Source organism: Pieris brassicae, chromosome 12 (assembly GCF_905147105.1).
Source record: "Pieris brassicae chromosome 12, ilPieBrab1.1, whole genome shotgun sequence".
In the NCBI taxonomy this organism is placed as follows: Eukaryota; Metazoa; Arthropoda; class Insecta; order Lepidoptera; family Pieridae; genus Pieris; species Pieris brassicae.
Genome location: NC_059676.1, coordinates 61,559 through 81,271, shown reverse-complemented (window position 1 = coordinate 81,271; position 19,713 = coordinate 61,559). Strand labels below are relative to the sequence as shown.

The 19,713-nt window shown below is 50.4% G+C and overlaps 1 protein-coding gene across 1 annotated transcript in view; it reads right to left on the bottom strand.

Moving 5' to 3' along the window:
- LOC123717093 (cingulin) overlaps window positions 1–19,713 on the bottom strand; it is an 86,667-nt gene that overhangs the window by 14,216 nt on the left and 52,738 nt on the right. Inside the window, exon 3 of the mRNA XM_045672898.1 lies at window positions 11,910–12,452. Within this exon, the coding sequence (XP_045528854.1) occupies window positions 11,910–12,452 (543 nt within the window). The remainder of the gene's footprint in view (window positions 1–11,909; window positions 12,453–19,713) is intronic.

Genomic DNA, 19,713 nt, shown 5'->3' with positions numbered 1-19,713 from the left:
TTTTTTTTTTGAGAATGGAATCTCGCTGTTGGCCTTAAGGGCCTTTACAGCTCAGCTCGGGCTGTTTTGGCGAGCGTAGCTCGGCCAGAATGGCGTTTTATCCCGCGGCTAGCGCAAGGGCGTCTCCTGTGAGACTCGAACCTCGGCTTGGGCCGTCGCGGGGCGGTCAATCGCCTGAAGGGCAGGACGGAAGCTCACTGTAGTGAGCGAAGTGCGAAGTAAAGGTCCTCGCCTTCCCCGGTGAAGGCGGTTTTTTACCCTAAACTGTGATTGGCTATTTTTATTATTGGCCGCGCGGGCGGCATTTAATTTATTGTTTGCTACAGTAATTGGATCGTCCGGATCCGTTAGTATGTGTCGGGGCCTCCTACGAGCCTTTTTTGTCGGGAAGGGGTAATAGTTGATGCTATTACGCACCAGCGGATTGGGATGGTGTTTAGCCTTGTCAAAGTGGCGTGTGGACGCCAACTTCATCCATTGGGCTATGGTAGGGAGCTCCAGGTCATGGTGGAGATCGACGTTTCTCACATAGAAGGGCGCACCGGTCGCGATTCTCATGAATCGCGACTGAAGCACCTGTAGTCGGTGTATATAGGAGGGGGCACAATGCGCAAAGACTACGCTAGCGTATGTCATGCACGGTCGGATGCAGGCCTTGTACAGGGTGACCTTGTGTCTTAGAGACATTTGACTCCTTTTATTTAGGAGGAAATGAAGGCGAGAGAGGACAAAATGTGCCTTCTTGCGAACGGCGGCTATGTGCTTTCGGAAAGACATGCCGCTATCGAGCGTGACTCCTAGATATTTAACGGACTTTTGCCATGGAATGGCTTGCCCGTATAGGGTTACCTCTGTCTTGAGGTGAAATTTATCCCTAGCGATAGCACCGGGGTTGCCCCTGGCAAAGAGAACTGCTACGCTTTTCTCGGGATTTATTTGGAAGCCCCATTTCCGAAACCATTCGCCTAACGACGTGGTAGCGGTCTGGAGTCTGTCCACAATGACACCTCTATCTTTATGGGTGGTATAGAGAGCGGTGTCATCGGCATAGAGGGCTAGCTCCACATTGGGAGCCCTAGGGATGTCGCCGGTATACAGCGTGAACAGAAGGGGCGAGAGGACCGAGCCCTGAGGGACTCCGGCCATGATGGGGCGAGGAGACGATAACGTTCCTTCTACGCGATAGCGCATTGAGCGGTCGGACAAGAAGTCGTGTACGATACGCACGAGTCTTAGTGGCACATTAAGGTGGTAGAGCTTGTAAACCAAGCCGTTGTGCCAGACCTTGTCGAAAGCTTTCGCTATGTCGAAGAAGAGCGCACCCGTGGCTCTCGGTTTCAGGGAGCTGTTCATCCCGGAGAGGATGTGCTCCGTGATTCGATGGACTTGATGAACGCACGAGTGGGCCGGCCTGAAGCCAAACTGCTCATCGGGAATGAGCCCCTTATCTAGGGCAAAGTCTAGGAGGCGCTTTTTAAGTACCTTCTCGTAAAGCTTGCTAAGCGTATTGAGAAGGCTGATAGGGCGGTAACTGGTGGTGTTGTTACGGGGTTTGCCTGGTTTGTGAATACCAATGACAATGGCCTCTTTCCACTGCGCCGGGAAGGTGCAGTTTTCAAGGAGGCAATTGAAAATGGACACTAGTAGGCATATGAGATGGGGCGGGAGGCACCGGAGGACCTTGTTCGAGATGGCGTCGAGACCTGGAGATTTACGAGGCAGTGAACTCTTTATTAGAGTTTTGACCTCGGCGATCGACGTAGGAGGGAGCGGCTCGGGAGGGAGGGGCAGTGCTACGATGCGTTCGACCTCGCGGTTCACGTGTTCGACGTGCGCCGGGTCGCTATGATCGAGATACGGGGTGCACTGCTCCACTAGGTTGACGGCTAAGCACTCGGCTTTTTCGTCGTCATCGAATGCGTCAGGCAGATTTGGACGCTTGAGAGGGGGCATGGACGCCACCGTGTCGGTTTTAAGGGAACGCGCGAGAGACCAATAGGCCGTGTGCGAAGGTGACAATTCGCTGGTAAGACGGTCCCAGCGTTCGTTTCTAATTTCCCGCATGCGCTCTTTGACTCGGCGCTGCGAGGCGCGGAGTGCTCTGCGGTATTCGTCGGTCGGTGCTCTGGTGAAGGCGCGAGTCGCCGCGTTCTTCTCGGTCAATAGACGCCTCGCGTCCGGGGGAAGCTCCCAGCGTTGAGCGAACTCATCTGGGACCTTCCGGGACGACTCGGCGACCTTGGTCTGAATGTGATTAGTGACCGAGGAGATCGCGTCTAACGCGTGAGCGGACGAGACTAAATTGTCGGGGACATTTGGGAGGGCAGAGGTGTCGGCGGGCTTGAGGGCCTCGTCTAACTTCTGCCAGTCGACAATGGACTTGAACCTCTTCTCTCGAGTGTTAGGAGGGCCGAATTCAAAGTGAACCGGGAAGTGGTCCGAGTCTAACTCGTGTAACGTCTCTACGCTTCGCGGCTGTAGTGCCACGTTACGTAAAACCGCTACGTCTATGACGTCCGTTGAGAGAAGGCCGTTGCCTGTTATGCCACGGCGAGTCGGTTGTATGGGGGCAATGACGTTGAAATTGAGCACGTCTATAAGCCTATTGAGGGCTAACCCATTAGGGTTTTGTTTTGAACTATTCCAGTCCCCGTGTTTGCTATTGAGATCCCCGACTAATAAGACCGAGGGGCCCATCGCAAACAGGGTTCTGAGATCGCTCTCTAGTATGACCTTGGCGGGAGGGAGGTACACCGACGCGATAATAATCGGCTGATGGCCGGTCATGGCTACGCGCAACACAGAGCACTCTATGTTGGTAAGGGAGGGCGGGTCTAACGGCGAGCAGTGGAGCGCTCGTCTATAATAAATGAGCGTACCGCCTTTCGCCGTAGGTCGGTCGTTTCGCACTACGTTGTAATTTGCGAATCTGGGAGCGCGAACGCTGGGCTTGAGGAAAGATTCCTGTACTAGGAAAATATCTATTTGGTGGCGAACGAGGAAATCTCGAACCAAATCTGCCTGCGGCTTGAAACCGTTTGCATTGAAAGTCACCACGGACAGTGATCGAGCCTTGATCCTAGACGTGGTCGTAGCTATTGCGGTGTGGTGGAGTCTGCAAATTGTCGCACGGACTTAAGGAGCTGGACGTGCTCGATTACGAGTTGCTTCTTGTCTTCCGCGTTGTTGGCGGATTTGAAAGCCTCGGAGAAGGCGACAAGAGCGTCGATGTCTAGCGCGTCTACGATACCAAACGCGAGATTTAAGGCGTCGCGGACCTTTTCTGATTCCGCGGCGGCCTCCGCCGTGTGGCTGAGGGCTTTAGCCGGAGGGCTCACCTTGCGTGTGGGCCTCTCCGTTATGACGGGGGTCGGCGCCGGCGCCTGGGAAGGCTTTACGGCTGCCGATTTTGTTGGCAGAGGCGGGAAGGCCTCTGACGTGAGCTGGGGAGGGCCCTCCGTAACGGGGGGCTTGGTCCAGGCACTATTCCTAGGAGGTGGGGCCGGCACGTACGTGGGCTTTGCTCCCGCGCCACGACGGACCGCATCGCGCCCCGCCGTGCGCCCAGACGCCGGCTTATGCGCCTTGGGGGCACGAGGGCACCCGCGATAATTCGCTGGGTGGCCCTGTTGCCCGCAAAGCACGCACGCCGGTGGCTCAGCGCACGGAAGCGTTCTTTTGCAGTCCGCCGTGCCGTGGTCGCCTAGGCACTTTACGCACCGTGCCCTAGCGAAACAGTTACGGGCCGCATGCCCGTAGAGTTGACAGCGGTGACACTGTCGTGTGAAGGAATGTTTGAGGGGGGTTTCAACCCTCAGCCCCGAGAGCTTGCAACACTCTCTCAGGCTAAATATCTTTTTCCCACTCGGGGTGGGATCGAGGACAACGAGTACCATGTCGTACTCTTCTTTAGTTGTTCTCTTGAGCATGCGGAATACATCCCTTACGGGGTATCCCTGCTCGACAAGGTCCGATTGGACTATCCCGGAGTCTATTTCCTTTGGGATGCCCTTAATGACTACCCTTAGGACGCGCTCCTCGGGTAGGGGGAAGGTGTGGCCACCGATACCTTCAGAGCGAAGGTATGAAGTTAAAAATCTATGGTGGTCGGATGAAAAGACCTGAACGCAAAGGTTATCCCTGAGCGTTCGGGCCTTGTAATTTATCGACTTTGTGTCGAGAATTTTGGAAAGGGCCGGCCAGGCACCCTTGTCCCTAACGTATACGGGCGGGGGGGTTTTAATGCGGTCCGCGGGGGCGGGGGGCGCAGGTTTTCCCGATAATAGGGAACTAAGATCTCTCTTCGGAGGGTTGGCGGCTTGAGTGGGCCTTTTGGCGGGGGGACCGCCGTTGGCCGAACGCTTTTTCTTCCGACCGACGGTTTGAAAGCCGTCGCTTTCGGAAGATGAGATTAATGCGGCTTCGTCATCTGTTACCGCCGGAGCGGATTGGGTCGACATGACCGAAGAGGGGCGTGAATTTTGTCCCGTCTCCTCATCGCTGGCGCTTCCCACTTCAGGGAGTGGTGAGCGCGAGCGCGAGCGAGATCGGGTAACGGGTCGAGATGCCTTCCCGGAGGCATTTTTCTTCGCCTTACGCGGCGATGGCGACGGCGAACGCGGTGAATCCGCGGTTACGGACTCGTTAAAAGCCCGCAATGCGTCGGGGAAGCGCTCTTGGAGAAAGAGCAGAATTCTTCTTATGTCAGGGGGTGGATCCCCGGACGCCATTCTGAAGGCGGGAAGCCAACAGGTTGACGACGGGTGTGTGTACCTAGTTTGCCTAAGTGAGGTGAGTACCTAAGCTAGTGATTTTGCCCTACAATGTGGTGTGTCTCCGCTGGTGATAGCGGAGGTGTGGTTTGTCACCGACCTAACCAGCCCGTAGGAGATTGGGTATAAGAGCCCCTACGGATGTGACAGGACCCGTCCAACAGTGGACCTGTGTTTAGCCGGTTGCTAGAGAGTAGTTGGCGTACCTACTCCCCAATACGTGCCTACTAGGAGGCCCGGCCGTGCACAGGACTTGGAGGAAGCGGAGGGGCTGTTACGCGCCTTGAAAAAGGCACGGTGTATGCACCCCGGACAAAAACACTCCCGCACAAGGCGTTAACCCACAGATAACCGTTTGGCACCGTTAGGTGGCTATCTGAGGGCCGCAGGTAAACCCGCGTTCATAAAATGCAGCCTTCAACCCGATGTCCAAACACCGAAGACGCGAAGCGACCAATGAGAGGGCGGCAGGCAGCAAGGCAGCGATCGGGCTGACCAATGAGAGGGCAGCAGGCAGCAAGCAGCAAGGCAGCGGTCGGACAGCGCGTGCGCACTGTACAGCGGCAAGCGGCGATGACTCACTCGGAGCGAGCGAGATGGCACTACAGCACTGATGACTCACACGGAGAGAGCACTGGAGCAGACGTCCGCACGGGTCGGCGGTCGGAAGCGAAGTGTGTGGACAAAATGGCCGCCGAAATGAAAAATTTATCGTAGTTTCGGTGTCCTTGCTCCGATCTCGACGCGGTTTTCTCCTTCGTATTGCCCTAAGAATTTTCTATTTAGAGCAATTAATACGATTTTATAAAAAAGGGTGGGGATGGGTAATTCTATAAATCTTTTTAATAAAAGTGGGATTTCTTAAAAACTGCTGAAATGTTTGAGCCGACAGTGCCCCGCAGTGAGGTCTTATCCTAATATCTTATACTAATTACAACTATTTTTGAGGACAACTCGAAAACGGCGAGAGGGGGGGGGGGGGTTGGGGGGTAACTCCCACCAGGGGGGAAGTTTTTTATGTATTTATATATAAATTAATAATAGGAGCAAGGCTTGTATACGTATATACGTATACAAGTCTGCTATCAAAAATCCCGAAAAATGCACCGTTTTTGAGTTACGGGCTGTTAAAGTTTTACCGATTTTGAAAAATTTTGTAAATTTTTGGTATTTTTGCAAATTTTTGATTTTTGAATTTTAAAAACTTTTATAATATAAAGCTAAGCCCCGCAACCAAGACCAGTATATGGATATATATCCATATACTGGGGTGACGTTAAAAAAAACCCCTATCTCCTACCGTTCCCGAGTTATTCCCTGTTTTTTATACTGAGTCTTCCCGTCGCCTTTTCTCCGGAACCGCTGAGTGGATTTTAGTTTCTAAAGCGTTGTTCGGTAGAACTCGACGAGAGCTTCTTTTTAGTGTGTCGCACGTTGATGATTTAGCTCGGGAACACCGACCACGTGCCACGTGGTTTTTAGGTTATTCCCCTTTTTCTTTTTTGTTCCTGGTCGGAAAATTCACCTCGACCCCTTGTTAAACGCAACTTTTTGAGCTCTATCTATTGGTGATTTTTATTGTTGGGGTCACCGCTTTAGTTTTAAAGTTATGGTATAAAACACTTAGTTTCTGTTAGGTTATGTTGATTATTTCCCTTTAAAAATTTTCCCCCAAGTCCGATTTTTTCGTGCTATACGTCAATCTTCTAGACTTTTTAAGACACGTCGTTTGACATATAGCACCAGTGGGGGACGGCTCTATTTCACCGTCTGGTGGTCACGCCCCTTTTTTGTTTTTAAGAAATTTTTCCCAAACCTTTAAGCCAAAAAATCCGAGTGAGGCATCGATCGAAGCAGCTTTCAGAGGCGCATCAAACGGTGCACAAAAATTGTCGGGTCACCGATCTGGTTTGCGCGTCGCACTCACTTTTGTCACCAAATTCTTTAAATTTTTAGGTTTTTTGCACTTTTTTGTCACTTTTTTAAATTTTTTGTTACAAAAACTTTACATTATAAGATTCGTCGTCAGAAGACGCACAAAATGATGTGTAACACTGTTTAATTGGAAACAAAAAACCTATTTTTAGGATTTTTAGACCCGGAGCGCTACTAGTTTCTGACCAACTCGGACGGCGGTTCAACTGCGACTCGTTAGGTTAGGTTAGGTTAGGTTAGGTTAGGTTAGGTTAGGTTAGGTTAGGTTAGGTTAGGTTAGGTTAGGTTAGGTTAGGTTAGGTTAGGTTAGGTTAGGTTAGGTTAGGTTAGGTTAGGTTAGGTTAGGTTAGGTTAGGTTAGGTTAGGTTTTTTTTTTTTTTTTTTTTTTTTTTTTTTTTTTTTCCTACTCAGCCTACTCCCCGGGCGAAGTTTATCCCCGGGCCGTGGAATGTCTAGCTAGATTAAAACACGTAGTAATTTATTTTTATTTCCAAAAACTATTTTAGTTACATTTTTGTCCCTTATCTATTTTGTACATTGCATACTTATATTCATCAATTATTTATATCTTTACATTTTTACTTTTTTATATAGGTGACGTGTGACAACCGCACGCTGTATCTGGACACGACGCCGAGTGGTGCGGGCATTTCCTTTGATAATCGGTTATTATCCATGGGAAAGCCCCGTCCCCCGGACGTCGCCTTCCGTCACATGTGCTGGCGTGTTACAGTCCCTGTTCCGTCTGCGGACACTTTGTATAATTCTATCACAAAGCTCCTCAAGGTGTGTCCGTAAGTCGTCGCGGGACACGAACTGTGGGAGCTGGTTTTCTACTAATGAGATTCCAGTCTTCTCCCCCACCTCGTGCCTCGCGACCCCAAACATTGGGCAGCTAAGCAGACAGTGCAAGGACGTTTCCGGCGTGGTGTTGTCACACGGACATGACGGGTCTCGCTTTAAATTAAATCTGTTTAGATAACTAGCAAAGGGGCCGTGGCCCGTCATGATGTGCACTAGGTTTCTGTTTGGTCTTCTTTGTCTAACGAATTTGTATGCTAATTTTATGTCCGGTAGAAATACCCTGGTCACCAACCCCTGCTCACTTTCCGCGTACCTTTGCTGCCACTTTTTGATTGTGTCTGCGCGAATGATCCTTTTAATATAGGATGTCGGACATCTTGCATACTCTGGTTTGGCCTTCAGATGGTTTGCTGCGTTTCTGGCTAGGTCGTCCGCTCTTTCATTCCCGGCGAGACCACAGTGAGCTTTTATCCAGTAAAGTTTTACTTTCTTGTTGCTTTCGTTTGCTCTTCTGAGGTTGCGCCTTATCTCCACGATAAGAGGGTGCCATGAATTTCCGCTGACTACCGCCTGTAGCACCGATCTGGAATCCGAGTAGATTGCACAAGTTTTGTCGTTTCCTATTTGCACGTCCTTTGTAGCCACTACCAAAGCAAGCGCCTCCGCTTGGAAGACGGTGCAGTAGGACGATAGCTTTAGTTTTTTCGACTTTATTTCGGCCCCGTTTTTCCAACAGGAAAAAGCGGCGCCGACATCTTTGTCACTCTTGCTGCCGTCCGTGAATATTTGCAGTTGTCCCTCAAAGCTCTTGGCCAGTTCGTCTTCATTTATGATTGATTCGAAGTTTAGTAGTGGCTCTTCGGCGGGGTGTTCCATCTTGCAGTATTCCTCTTTTCTTTCGACCTCTACGTCGTCCGGGAGGCCCTCCCAGTGGCCCCTTTTCGCCATGTATAGGGTGGCTACTTCTATTATCCGGAGGTCCAGTGGGAGGGTTCCGGAAAGCGCCAAAGCTGCATTAAGGGATACAGTTTTGTTTGCCTTGACTATCTTCTGGGTAAAGCCTCTTTGGACTGCGTTAAGTCTTTTGCGAACGCAGATTTTTTCGGCTGCCCTGGCCCATGCTGCTGCTGCGTATGTTATTATGGGCTCCACCACAGCTGTGTATATTGTGGCAACTATATCGGGATGTAGTCCCCAGGTTTGTTTAGCTGCCCTTGCCATCTGTTTATATAAATTGGCTGCCTTGATACAAATGTTTGACACATGTTCGCCGAAAGTGAGTTTCTCGTCTATAGTCAGGCCCAAGATTTTTATTTTGTTTGTAAGCCTGATGGCAACTCCGCCCACTGTCAGCCTTGGTGTGTCATATTTAAGCTTGTTTGTAATAATCATTGCCTGGGTCTTGCTTGGTCCAAATTTTAATTTGTTATTTTCGCCCCATTTGCTGGCTAGTTCTAACGCTTTGTTACCCTTTGTCTGGACTTCCTCTCCACTGTCACCCTCCACTATCACCAGCACGTCGTCAGCAAATGCCTGACAATATATATTGTTGTCGGACATTTGCTCCAGTATCGGGTCCAGTATGACGTTCCAGAGCAGGGGTCCGCTTATAGATCCTTGCACGCATCCCTTTGTGGTGAATCGTTCGACTTCTTCCCCAGCGTACCGAAGCTTAACTTTACGATCCTGGAGATAGTCGTCGTACACTTTTCTTAGATTAATGGGACATCTTTTTTCGGCAAGGCGCATGCGTATTTTGGGCCACCAGGCATTGTCGAAGGCGCCCTCTATGTCCAGCGAGATGATGAGTGTTATTTGTTTCCCTTTTAGGTTTTTGTGTACTCGATTCATGAGAGTATAGAGGGCGTCCTCGGTACTTCGCTGTGGGATGAAACCATACTGTCTCTTCGACAGCTTTGGCACAAGGTGCCACTTAAGTCTTTCGACCAGCATCTTTTCGTAGATCTTTCCCATTACAGGGAGGAGGCCAATGGGTCTGTAAGATTTTGGTTCTGTGTATTTGGTTTTACCGGGTTTCCGTAGAATCACCACTGTCGCCTCCTTCCACGGTCTCGGAAAAGATCCAGTCTCCAGGGCTTTGTTTAGTATTGCTCGGAAGATTTCGGGTTGGCTTGTGATGGCTCTTTGGCAAATATCTGCTGTGAGACCGTCCCCGCCCGGTGCCTTTTTAGGGTTGAAGCTGTTTACTGCTCTTTTTAATTCGAAGAGTGTAAACGGTGGGTCATGAATATCATTATTGCTCGACCCGTCGTTAACTCTCTCCGCGTCTGCTCGTAAACGTCTCTGTTCTTCTGTGTCCTCTCTTGGTTCGTCCGGGGGGTAGAATGTCTCGGCGAGAAGCGTGGCAGATTCTTTGGGGTCGTGGTGTTTGTCATTTACAACGAGAGGGATATCCTCTGCTCTTCTTGTTGTTTGGTTTAACACTCTGTAAATCCCCTGCCACATTCCCTCTCTTTCCTGCTTTGTACAGAATTTTCGCCAGCTCTCCGTCCTCGCTTCCATGGCCATTTTTTCATACTCCTCTTTTTCTTTTAGGTATTCTTGTACAACTTTGTCCCTACGAGCTTGTGCCGCGCATCTTATGCGTCTTTTCTTCTTTCTGACCATTTTCCTTCTTTTTTCCAGCTCCTCATTCCACCAAGGTAGTGTATTGGAGGATCTCTTCTTTATCTCTGGAACGGCTTCTTTTGTGGCTACGATCGCTGCTTCAGAGTATTTTACTACCATTTCCTCTAGCTGTTTCTTGTTGCTTATCTTGTTGATTTCTCCTATGTTTATTTTGGCTTCTTCCAGGAGCCCAGTCAGTCGCCGTTCAAAGAGGAACCAGTTTGCTTTTCTAGTATTGTATTTTCTAGTGGTTCTTTCTATTGTCCTTCCTTTCGATCTTTCGAGCATTACCTTGAACGTGATTGCGTTATGGTCGGAGCTCACCAATCCTTCCTCCACCCTCCAGTCGTCTATTACCGCTAATAGGTCCGTGGTGCATGCGGTAATGTCCACGTGGCTTTTGAACATTTTCCCACCCCTCACAGTGTCGTAAGTTGGTATGTTACTGTTGTTTAGTATTTCAAAGTTCATACTGTGGAGGGTTTCTGCTATGAGGTCGCCTCTGTGGTCGACTATGGGGCTGCACCACCACGGACTTTTTGCATTGACGTCACCGGCCAGAAGTACACTCTTTTTAATCTTGCTGCATATTTTCTGTATCTGGTCTATGTGAGGCTGGACATCTTTGGGTTCTGGCTCAAGATAGAGGGATACCAGGGTGATCTCCCATGCCTCCGTGCGTAGCATCACTACTACCACGTTTGGCGACGTCAATTCCAGAAATTGGATTACCTCAATGTTCTCGTCAAAGACGAAAATCGCAGCCTTTGTCACGGTGGCTCCTGCTTGCTCGTGTTGATATACTCTGACTCCTGACTGTTGCTTAACCCTCCCTTCAGAGCCAGTGTATGGTTCCTGGACGAGAGCAGCAAGTATGCCTCTGTTTTTGGCCTCAATCCTTAATTCGTTGTGGGCCAGTTCCTTTCGTTGGAGGTTTGCCTGGCACATTAAATAGATGTCTTGTTTGCCGTTGGTGCCCTTAGCAGTATGCTACCGTCGCTCTCGCCAGTGCCTCCCATCTCGCTCTCGTAGGACAGTCGGTATCGAAAGCGTTGTGGTCCGCTTTGATATTTGACGTGGTACAGTTAACGCACATGGGGGGGTGTCCTGTTTTGTGTTTTTGACAGTCCATCTTTTTGTGTTCCTCCCCACAGTGTGCGCAGACCTCTTTGGTGTTTTCACAATATTTTCGCGTGTGACCATATCCTAGGCAGTTTGTGCATTGTATTAATGGTGACTGGTCGTGGACCACCACTCTCTGGAGTTCAACATGCACTCTTCCGGCCTCCACCATTCTTTTCCATATCATAGGGGACACTTGTAGTATAACGTTCTGCAGGTGAGGGTTTCTTGCTGTTCTGCGTCTTTTGACGGTTATTCTTTGTTCCTCCTCTTTGATCCCTGAGAACATTTGCTTGTTCTGCGCCCCTATAAGTTGGATTAAATCCTCGTCAGTGTGGATTTGCAGAACGCCCCTCAACATAACCAGCGGATCCTTATATTTTAGGGTTTCCACTGTTAGTGTTTTGTCCCTTAGCAATCTCTCGGTGAGCTCTTTTATTTGTTCTTCTTCTCGGCACCCCACTATCACTTTCTGATCTTTGGTTTTCCGGATAGTATCCAACCGAAGTCCAGTAGTTTTCGGGTCTACTGTCGAGCGTATCCTTTCGTAGATCTCCGAGTTCGTTTCTTGGCTGTTGGACTTTACTACTAGCTTGTGTGTTTTTGGCTTGTATGTGAGGGGGTGATTTGTGCGGTTCTGGTTGTTACTGGTGGTGAATGGTTGTTGCCTTTGCACTGTGTTGCTGTTTGATGCCACGACGTTAGCATACGTCCGCTCGATTCTTTCCTCGATATTTCGGTCTCTTTCATCAGTTTTCTCAATTTGGGTTTCTAGGAGCATTTTAATTTCTTTTAACTCTTGTTCTCCCATCTTTTCTTTAATTTCTTCGAGCTTCCTTGCGTTTTCCTCGACGTGACAAAGAATCTTCTGCCCTCTTTGATCTTCTAGGATGGCGTCTGGTTTTCTTTTATTTTGTTTTATATTATCCTGGAGTAGTTTGCTTATATCTTCCAGCTTTTTAGTTTCTTTTTCCAGCCGCTTAAGGTGTTCGTCCATTTGATACATTTTGGCTTGCGGTGTGGTGTCTATGTTGTATGTTTTGTTTTTGTCTTTCACCTTTTCTAGCGCCTCCTCGCTCCCCCTTTCCTTTTCCTTCCTCTTATCCTTTCCTTCCTTTGTTTGCGAATCGGCCTCTTTGACTAGTTCGTAGAGTCTTTTTACTGCCGAGGTAACCGCTGCCTTTATTTCGCCTTTGAGATTTCGGGCGGCGTCAAGCTGAAGGAGAGCGCTCTGCTGCACTGCAGCGGCTTCAGTAAGTCTGTTTTTATATTGCTTTTGCTTTTTCAGCCCTTCTGCGCTCTGAGCTATAGCCGCTTCCAGCTCTCCGATGCTTTTTCTCACCGCTGGTGTTAAGGTAGGAGTTTGTGGCTGTACAGGGGCCAGTCCTTCTCTTTCCTCTCTTTCAATCGCTTGGGGTGTCGGGGTGGTGACCTTTGTTGGAGTACGTATACCGAACATTTTTGTTATGTTTTATTTTACGTGTTTGTAGGCTGTAGTGTGTCAGTGTTATAATACAATTAATATAATATGTTTTGTATATTTACAAAAGCATGTAGTTATAATTTTGTCGATTTTGATAATATTTATAATTTCAATATATAGGTCCTAAAGCTATGGCCTACTCCCAAAAGGGTTTGCAGACTGTCACAAATGGCACCAGTTATATTAAGGGTCTATCCCCAATAGGGTGATAGCCGAGTCAGTAAATAAAGAAGAATAGTTTTTTAAAACAGTTTTTAAAGTACTATATAAAACTTACCCTAAGGTCTACTCCCAAAAGGGGTAGTAGCCGAGTCAGTAAATTGTTTTAAAATTTTCAGTACAGTAATTTCAATTTAATAAATAGCATTTGTCAAAAACAGGATTACAATTCTTTAAAACAATTATTATATACTTAATATTAAGGTCTGTCCCCAAAAGGGTGGCAGCCGTCGGTTTGTCAACTTTTTTAAACTTAAACTAAGGTCTGTCCCCAATAGGGTGGCAGCCGTCAACTTATGCTAGTTTCGTCGGTTTATCACAGATTTAAAAAAATTTCCGACTCTATGTAGAGCCGTCTCTACCATTCAGGCCAATCGGGCTGCTTGAGCCCTTTTGTTTGATGTATATCTTTTTTAAATCGGATTAGTAGTTTTTGAGATATAACGCTTTTAAGTTATTCAAGATGGCGTACAAAATGGCCGCCAATCCGAATTTCTGTAGTAACTTTGCCAATTTTTATCGGAGGAGGTCGCGGTTTTCACTGTTGTGATGAGCGCCCCTCACCCGACCTGATTGGCGAAAAAACCGGGTTGGTAGAGTCGACTCTACTTTTTTACAATTTTAAGATACTTATTTAGCGGAGCGAAGTCAGGCCTTCCGAGGGTCGAGAGTCCCGTGAAGATCGGGCAACCCGTTCCGAAGATATGCGATTTTTGGTTTTTCAAGATGGCGGACAAAATGGTTTTTTTTTTTTTTTTTTTTTTTTTTTGAATGGAATCTCGCTGTTGGCCTTAAGGGCCTTTACAGCTCAGCTCGGGCTGTTTTGGCGAGCGTAGCTCGGCCAGAATGGCGTTTTATCCCGCGGCTAGCGCAAGGGCGTCTCCTGTGAGACTCGAACCTCGGCTTGGGCCGTCGCGGGGCGGTCAATCGCCTGAAGGGCAGGACGGAAGCTCACTGTAGTGAGCGAAGTGCGAAGTAAAGGTCCTCGCCTTCCCCGGTGAAGGCGGTTTTTTACCCTAAACTGTGATTGGCTATTTTTATTATTGGCCGCGCGGGCGGCATTTAATTTATTGTTTGCTACAGTAATTGGATCGTCCGGATCCGTTAGTATGTGTCGGGGCCTCCTACGAGCCTTTTTTGTCGGGAAGGGGTAATAGTTGATGCTATTACGCACCAGCGGATTGGGATGGTGTTTAGCCTTGTCAAAGTGGCGTGTGGACGCCAACTTCATCCATTGGGCTATGGTAGGGAGCTCCAGGTCATGGTGGAGATCGACGTTTCTCACATAGAAGGGCGCACCGGTCGCGATTCTCATGAATCGCGACTGAAGCACCTGTAGTCGGTGTATATAGGAGGGGGCACAATGCGCAAAGACTACGCTAGCGTATGTCATGCACGGTCGGATGCAGGCCTTGTACAGGGTGACCTTGTGTCTTAGAGACATTTGACTCCTTTTATTTAGGAGGAAATGAAGGCGAGAGAGGACAAAATGTGCCTTCTTGCGAACGGCGGCTATGTGCTTTCGGAAAGACATGCCGCTATCGAGCGTGACTCCTAGATATTTAACGGACTTTTGCCATGGAATGGCTTGCCCGTATAGGGTTACCTCTGTCTTGAGGTGAAATTTATCCCTAGCGATAGCACCGGGGTTGCCCCTGGCAAAGAGAACTGCTACGCTTTTCTCGGGATTTATTTGGAAGCCCCATTTCCGAAACCATTCGCCTAACGACGTGGTAGCGGTCTGGAGTCTGTCCACAATGACACCTCTATCTTTATGGGTGGTATAGAGAGCGGTGTCATCGGCATAGAGGGCTAGCTCCACATTGGGAGCCCTAGGGATGTCGCCGGTATACAGCGTGAACAGAAGGGGCGAGAGGACCGAGCCCTGAGGGACTCCGGCCATGATGGGGCGAGGAGACGATAACGTTCCTTCTACGCGATAGCGCATTGAGCGGTCGGACAAGAAGTCGTGTACGATACGCACGAGTCTTAGTGGCACATTAAGGTGGTAGAGCTTGTAAACCAAGCCGTTGTGCCAGACCTTGTCGAAAGCTTTCGCTATGTCGAAGAAGAGCGCACCCGTGGCTCTCGGTTTCAGGGAGCTGTTCATCCCGGAGAGGATGTGCTCCGTGATTCGATGGACTTGATGAACGCACGAGTGGGCCGGCCTGAAGCCAAACTGCTCATCGGGAATGAGCCCCTTATCTAGGGCAAAGTCTAGGAGGCGCTTTTTAAGTACCTTCTCGTAAAGCTTGCTAAGCGTATTGAGAAGGCTGATAGGGCGGTAACTGGTGGTGTTGTTACGGGGTTTGCCTGGTTTGTGAATACCAATGACAATGGCCTCTTTCCACTGCGCCGGGAAGGTGCAGTTTTCAAGGAGGCAATTGAAAATGGACACTAGTAGGCATATGAGATGGGGCGGGAGGCACCGGAGGACCTTGTTCGAGATGGCGTCGAGACCTGGAGATTTACGAGGCAGTGAACTCTTTATTAGAGTTTTGACCTCGGCGATCGACGTAGGAGGGAGCGGCTCGGGAGGGAGGGGCAGTGCTACGATGCGTTCGACCTCGCGGTTCACGTGTTCGACGTGCGCCGGGTCGCTATGATCGAGATACGGGGTGCACTGCTCCACTAGGTTGACGGCTAAGCACTCGGCTTTTTCGTCGTCATCGAATGCGTCAGGCAGATTTGGACGCTTGAGAGGGGGCATGGACGCCACCGTGTCGGTTTTAAGGGAACGCGCGAGAGACCAATAGGCCGTGTGCGAAGGTGACAATTCGCTGGTAAGACGGTCCCAGCGTTCGTTTCTAATTTCCCGCATGCGCTCTTTGACTCGGCGCTGCGAGGCGCGGAGTGCTCTGCGGTATTCGTCGGTCGGTGCTCTGGTGAAGGCGCGAGTCGCCGCGTTCTTCTCGGTCAATAGACGCCTCGCGTCCGGGGGAAGCTCCCAGCGTTGAGCGAACTCATCTGGGACCTTCCGGGACGACTCGGCGACCTTGGTCTGAATGTGATTAGTGACCGAGGAGATCGCGTCTAACGCGTGAGCGGACGAGACTAAATTGTCGGGGACATTTGGGAGGGCAGAGGTGTCGGCGGGCTTGAGGGCCTCGTCTAACTTCTGCCAGTCGACAATGGACTTGAACCTCTTCTCTCGAGTGTTAGGAGGGCCGAATTCAAAGTGAACCGGGAAGTGGTCCGAGTCTAACTCGTGTAACGTCTCTACGCTTCGCGGCTGTAGTGCCACGTTACGTAAAACCGCTACGTCTATGACGTCCGTTGAGAGAAGGCCGTTGCCTGTTATGCCACGGCGAGTCGGTTGTATGGGGGCAATGACGTTGAAATTGAGCACGTCTATAAGCCTATTGAGGGCTAACCCATTAGGGTTTTGTTTTGAACTATTCCAGTCCCCGTGTTTGCTATTGAGATCCCCGACTAATAAGACCGAGGGGCCCATCGCAAACAGGGTTCTGAGATCGCTCTCTAGTATGACCTTGGCGGGAGGGAGGTACACCGACGCGATAATAATCGGCTGATGGCCGGTCATGGCTACGCGCAACACAGAGCACTCTATGTTGGTAAGGGAGGGCGGGTCTAACGGCGAGCAGTGGAGCGCTCGTCTATAATAAATGAGCGTACCGCCTTTCGCCGTAGGTCGGTCGTTTCGCACTACGTTGTAATTTGCGAATCTGGGAGCGCGAACGCTGGGCTTGAGGAAAGATTCCTGTACTAGGAAAATATCTATTTGGTGGCGAACGAGGAAATCTCGAACCAAATCTGCCTGCGGCTTGAAACCGTTTGCATTGAAAGTCACCACGGACAGTGATCGAGCCTTGATCCTAGACGTGGTCGTAGCTATTGCGGTGTGGTGGAGTCTGCAAATTGTCGCACGGACTTAAGGAGCTGGACGTGCTCGATTACGAGTTGCTTCTTGTCTTCCGCGTTGTTGGCGGATTTGAAAGCCTCGGAGAAGGCGACAAGAGCGTCGATGTCTAGCGCGTCTACGATACCAAACGCGAGATTTAAGGCGTCGCGGACCTTTTCTGATTCCGCGGCGGCCTCCGCCGTGTGGCTGAGGGCTTTAGCCGGAGGGCTCACCTTGCGTGTGGGCCTCTCCGTTATGACGGGGGTCGGCGCCGGCGCCTGGGAAGGCTTTACGGCTGCCGATTTTGTTGGCAGAGGCGGGAAGGCCTCTGACGTGAGCTGGGGAGGGCCCTCCGTAACGGGGGGCTTGGTCCAGGCACTATTCCTAGGAGGTGGGGCCGGCACGTACGTGGGCTTTGCTCCCGCGCCACGACGGACCGCATCGCGCCCCGCCGTGCGCCCAGACGCCGGCTTATGCGCCTTGGGGGCACGAGGGCACCCGCGATAATTCGCTGGGTGGCCCTGTTGCCCGCAAAGCACGCACGCCGGTGGCTCAGCGCACGGAAGCGTTCTTTTGCAGTCCGCCGTGCCGTGGTCGCCTAGGCACTTTACGCACCGTGCCCTAGCGAAACAGTTACGGGCCGCATGCCCGTAGAGTTGACAGCGGTGACACTGTCGTGTGAAGGAATGTTTGAGGGGGGTTTCAACCCTCAGCCCCGAGAGCTTGCAACACTCTCTCAGGCTAAATATCTTTTTCCCACTCGGGGTGGGATCGAGGACAACGAGTACCATGTCGTACTCTTCTTTAGTTGTTCTCTTGAGCATGCGGAATACATCCCTTACGGGGTATCCCTGCTCGACAAGGTCCGATTGGACTATCCCGGAGTCTATTTCCTTTGGGATGCCCTTAATGACTACCCTTAGGACGCGCTCCTCGGGTAGGGGGAAGGTGTGGCCACCGATACCTTCAGAGCGAAGGTATGAAGTTAAAAATCTATGGTGGTCGGATGAAAAGACCTGAACGCAAAGGTTATCCCTGAGCGTTCGGGCCTTGTAATTTATCGACTTTGTGTCGAGAATTTTGGAAAGGGCCGGCCAGGCACCCTTGTCCCTAACGTATACGGGCGGGGGGGTTTTAATGCGGTCCGCGGGGGCGGGGGGCGCAGGTTTTCCCGATAATAGGGAACTAAGATCCCTCTTCGGAGGGTTGGCGGCTTGAGTGGGCCTTTTGGCGGGGGGACCGCCGTTGGCCGAACGCTTTTTCTTCCGACCGACGGTTTGAAAGCCGTCGCTTTCGGAAGATGAGATTAATGCGGCTTCGTCATCTGTTACCGCCGGAGCGGATTGGGTCGACATGACCGAAGAGGGGCGTGAATTTTGTCCCGTCTCCTCATCGCTGGCGCTTCCCACTTCAGGGAGTGGTGAGCGCGAGCGCGAGCGAGATCGGGTAACGGGTCGAGATGCCTTCCCGGAGGCATTTTTCTTCGCCTTACGCGGCGATGGCGACGGCGAACGCGGTGAATCCGCGGTTACGGACTCGTTAAAAGCCCGCAATGCGTCGGGGAAGCGCTCTTGGAGAAAGAGCAGAATTCTTCTTATGTCAGGGGGTGGATCCCCGGACGCCATTCTGAAGGCGGGAAGCCAACAGGTTGACGACGGGTGTGTGTACCTAGTTTGCCTAAGTGAGGTGAGTACCTAAGCTAGTGATTTTGCCCTACAATGTGGTGTGTCTCCGCTGGTGATAGCGGAGGTGTGGTTTGTCACCGACCTAACCAGCCCGTAGGAGATTGGGTATAAGAGCCCCTACGGATGTGACAGGACCCGTCCAACAGTGGACCTGTGTTTAGCCGGTTGCTAGAGAGTAGTTGGCGTACCTACTCCCCAATACGTGCCTACTAGGAGGCCCGGCCGTGCACAGGACTTGGAGGAAGCGGAGGGGCTGTTACGCGCCTTGAAAAAGGCACGGTGTATGCACCCCGGACAAAAACACTCCCGCACAAGGCGTTAACCCACAGATAACCGTTTGGCACCGTTAGGTGGCTATCTGAGGGCCGCAGGTAAACCCGCGTTCATAAAATGCAGCCTTCAACCCGATGTCCAAACACCGAAGACGCGAAGCGACCAATGAGAGGGCGGCAGGCAGCAAGGCAGCGATCGGGCTGACCAATGAGAGGGCAGCAGGCAGCAAGCAGCAAGGCAGCGGTCGGACAGCGCGTGCGCACTGTACAGCGGCAAGCGGCGATGACTCACTCGGAGCGAGCGAGATGGCACTACAGCACTGATGACTCACACGGAGAGAGCACTGGAGCAGACGTCCGCACGGGTCGGCGGTCGGAAGCGAAGTGTGTGGACAAAATGGCCGCCGAAATGAAAAATTTATCGTAGTTTCGGTGTCCTTGCTCCGATCTCGACGCGGTTTTCTCCTTCGTATTGCCCTAAGAATTTTCTATTTAGAGCAATTAATACGATTTTATAAAAAAGGGTGGGGATGGGTAATTCTATAAATCTTTTTAATAAAAGTGGGATTTCTTAAAAACTGCTGAAATGTTTGAGCCGACAGTGCCCCGCAGTGAGGTCTTATCCTAATATCTTATACTAATTACAACTATTTTTGAGGACAACTCGAAAACGGCGAGAGGGGGGGGGGGGGGGGTGGGGGGGTAACTCCCACCAGGGGGGAAGTTTTTTATGTATTTATATATAAATTAATAATAGGAGCAAGGCTTGTATACGTATATACGTATACAAGTCTGCTATCAAAAATCCCGAAAAATGCACCGTTTTTGAGTTACGGGCTGTTAAAGTTTTACCGATTTTGAAAAATTTTGTAAATTTTTGGTATTTTTGCAAATTTTTGATTTTTGAATTTTAAAAACTTTTATAATATAA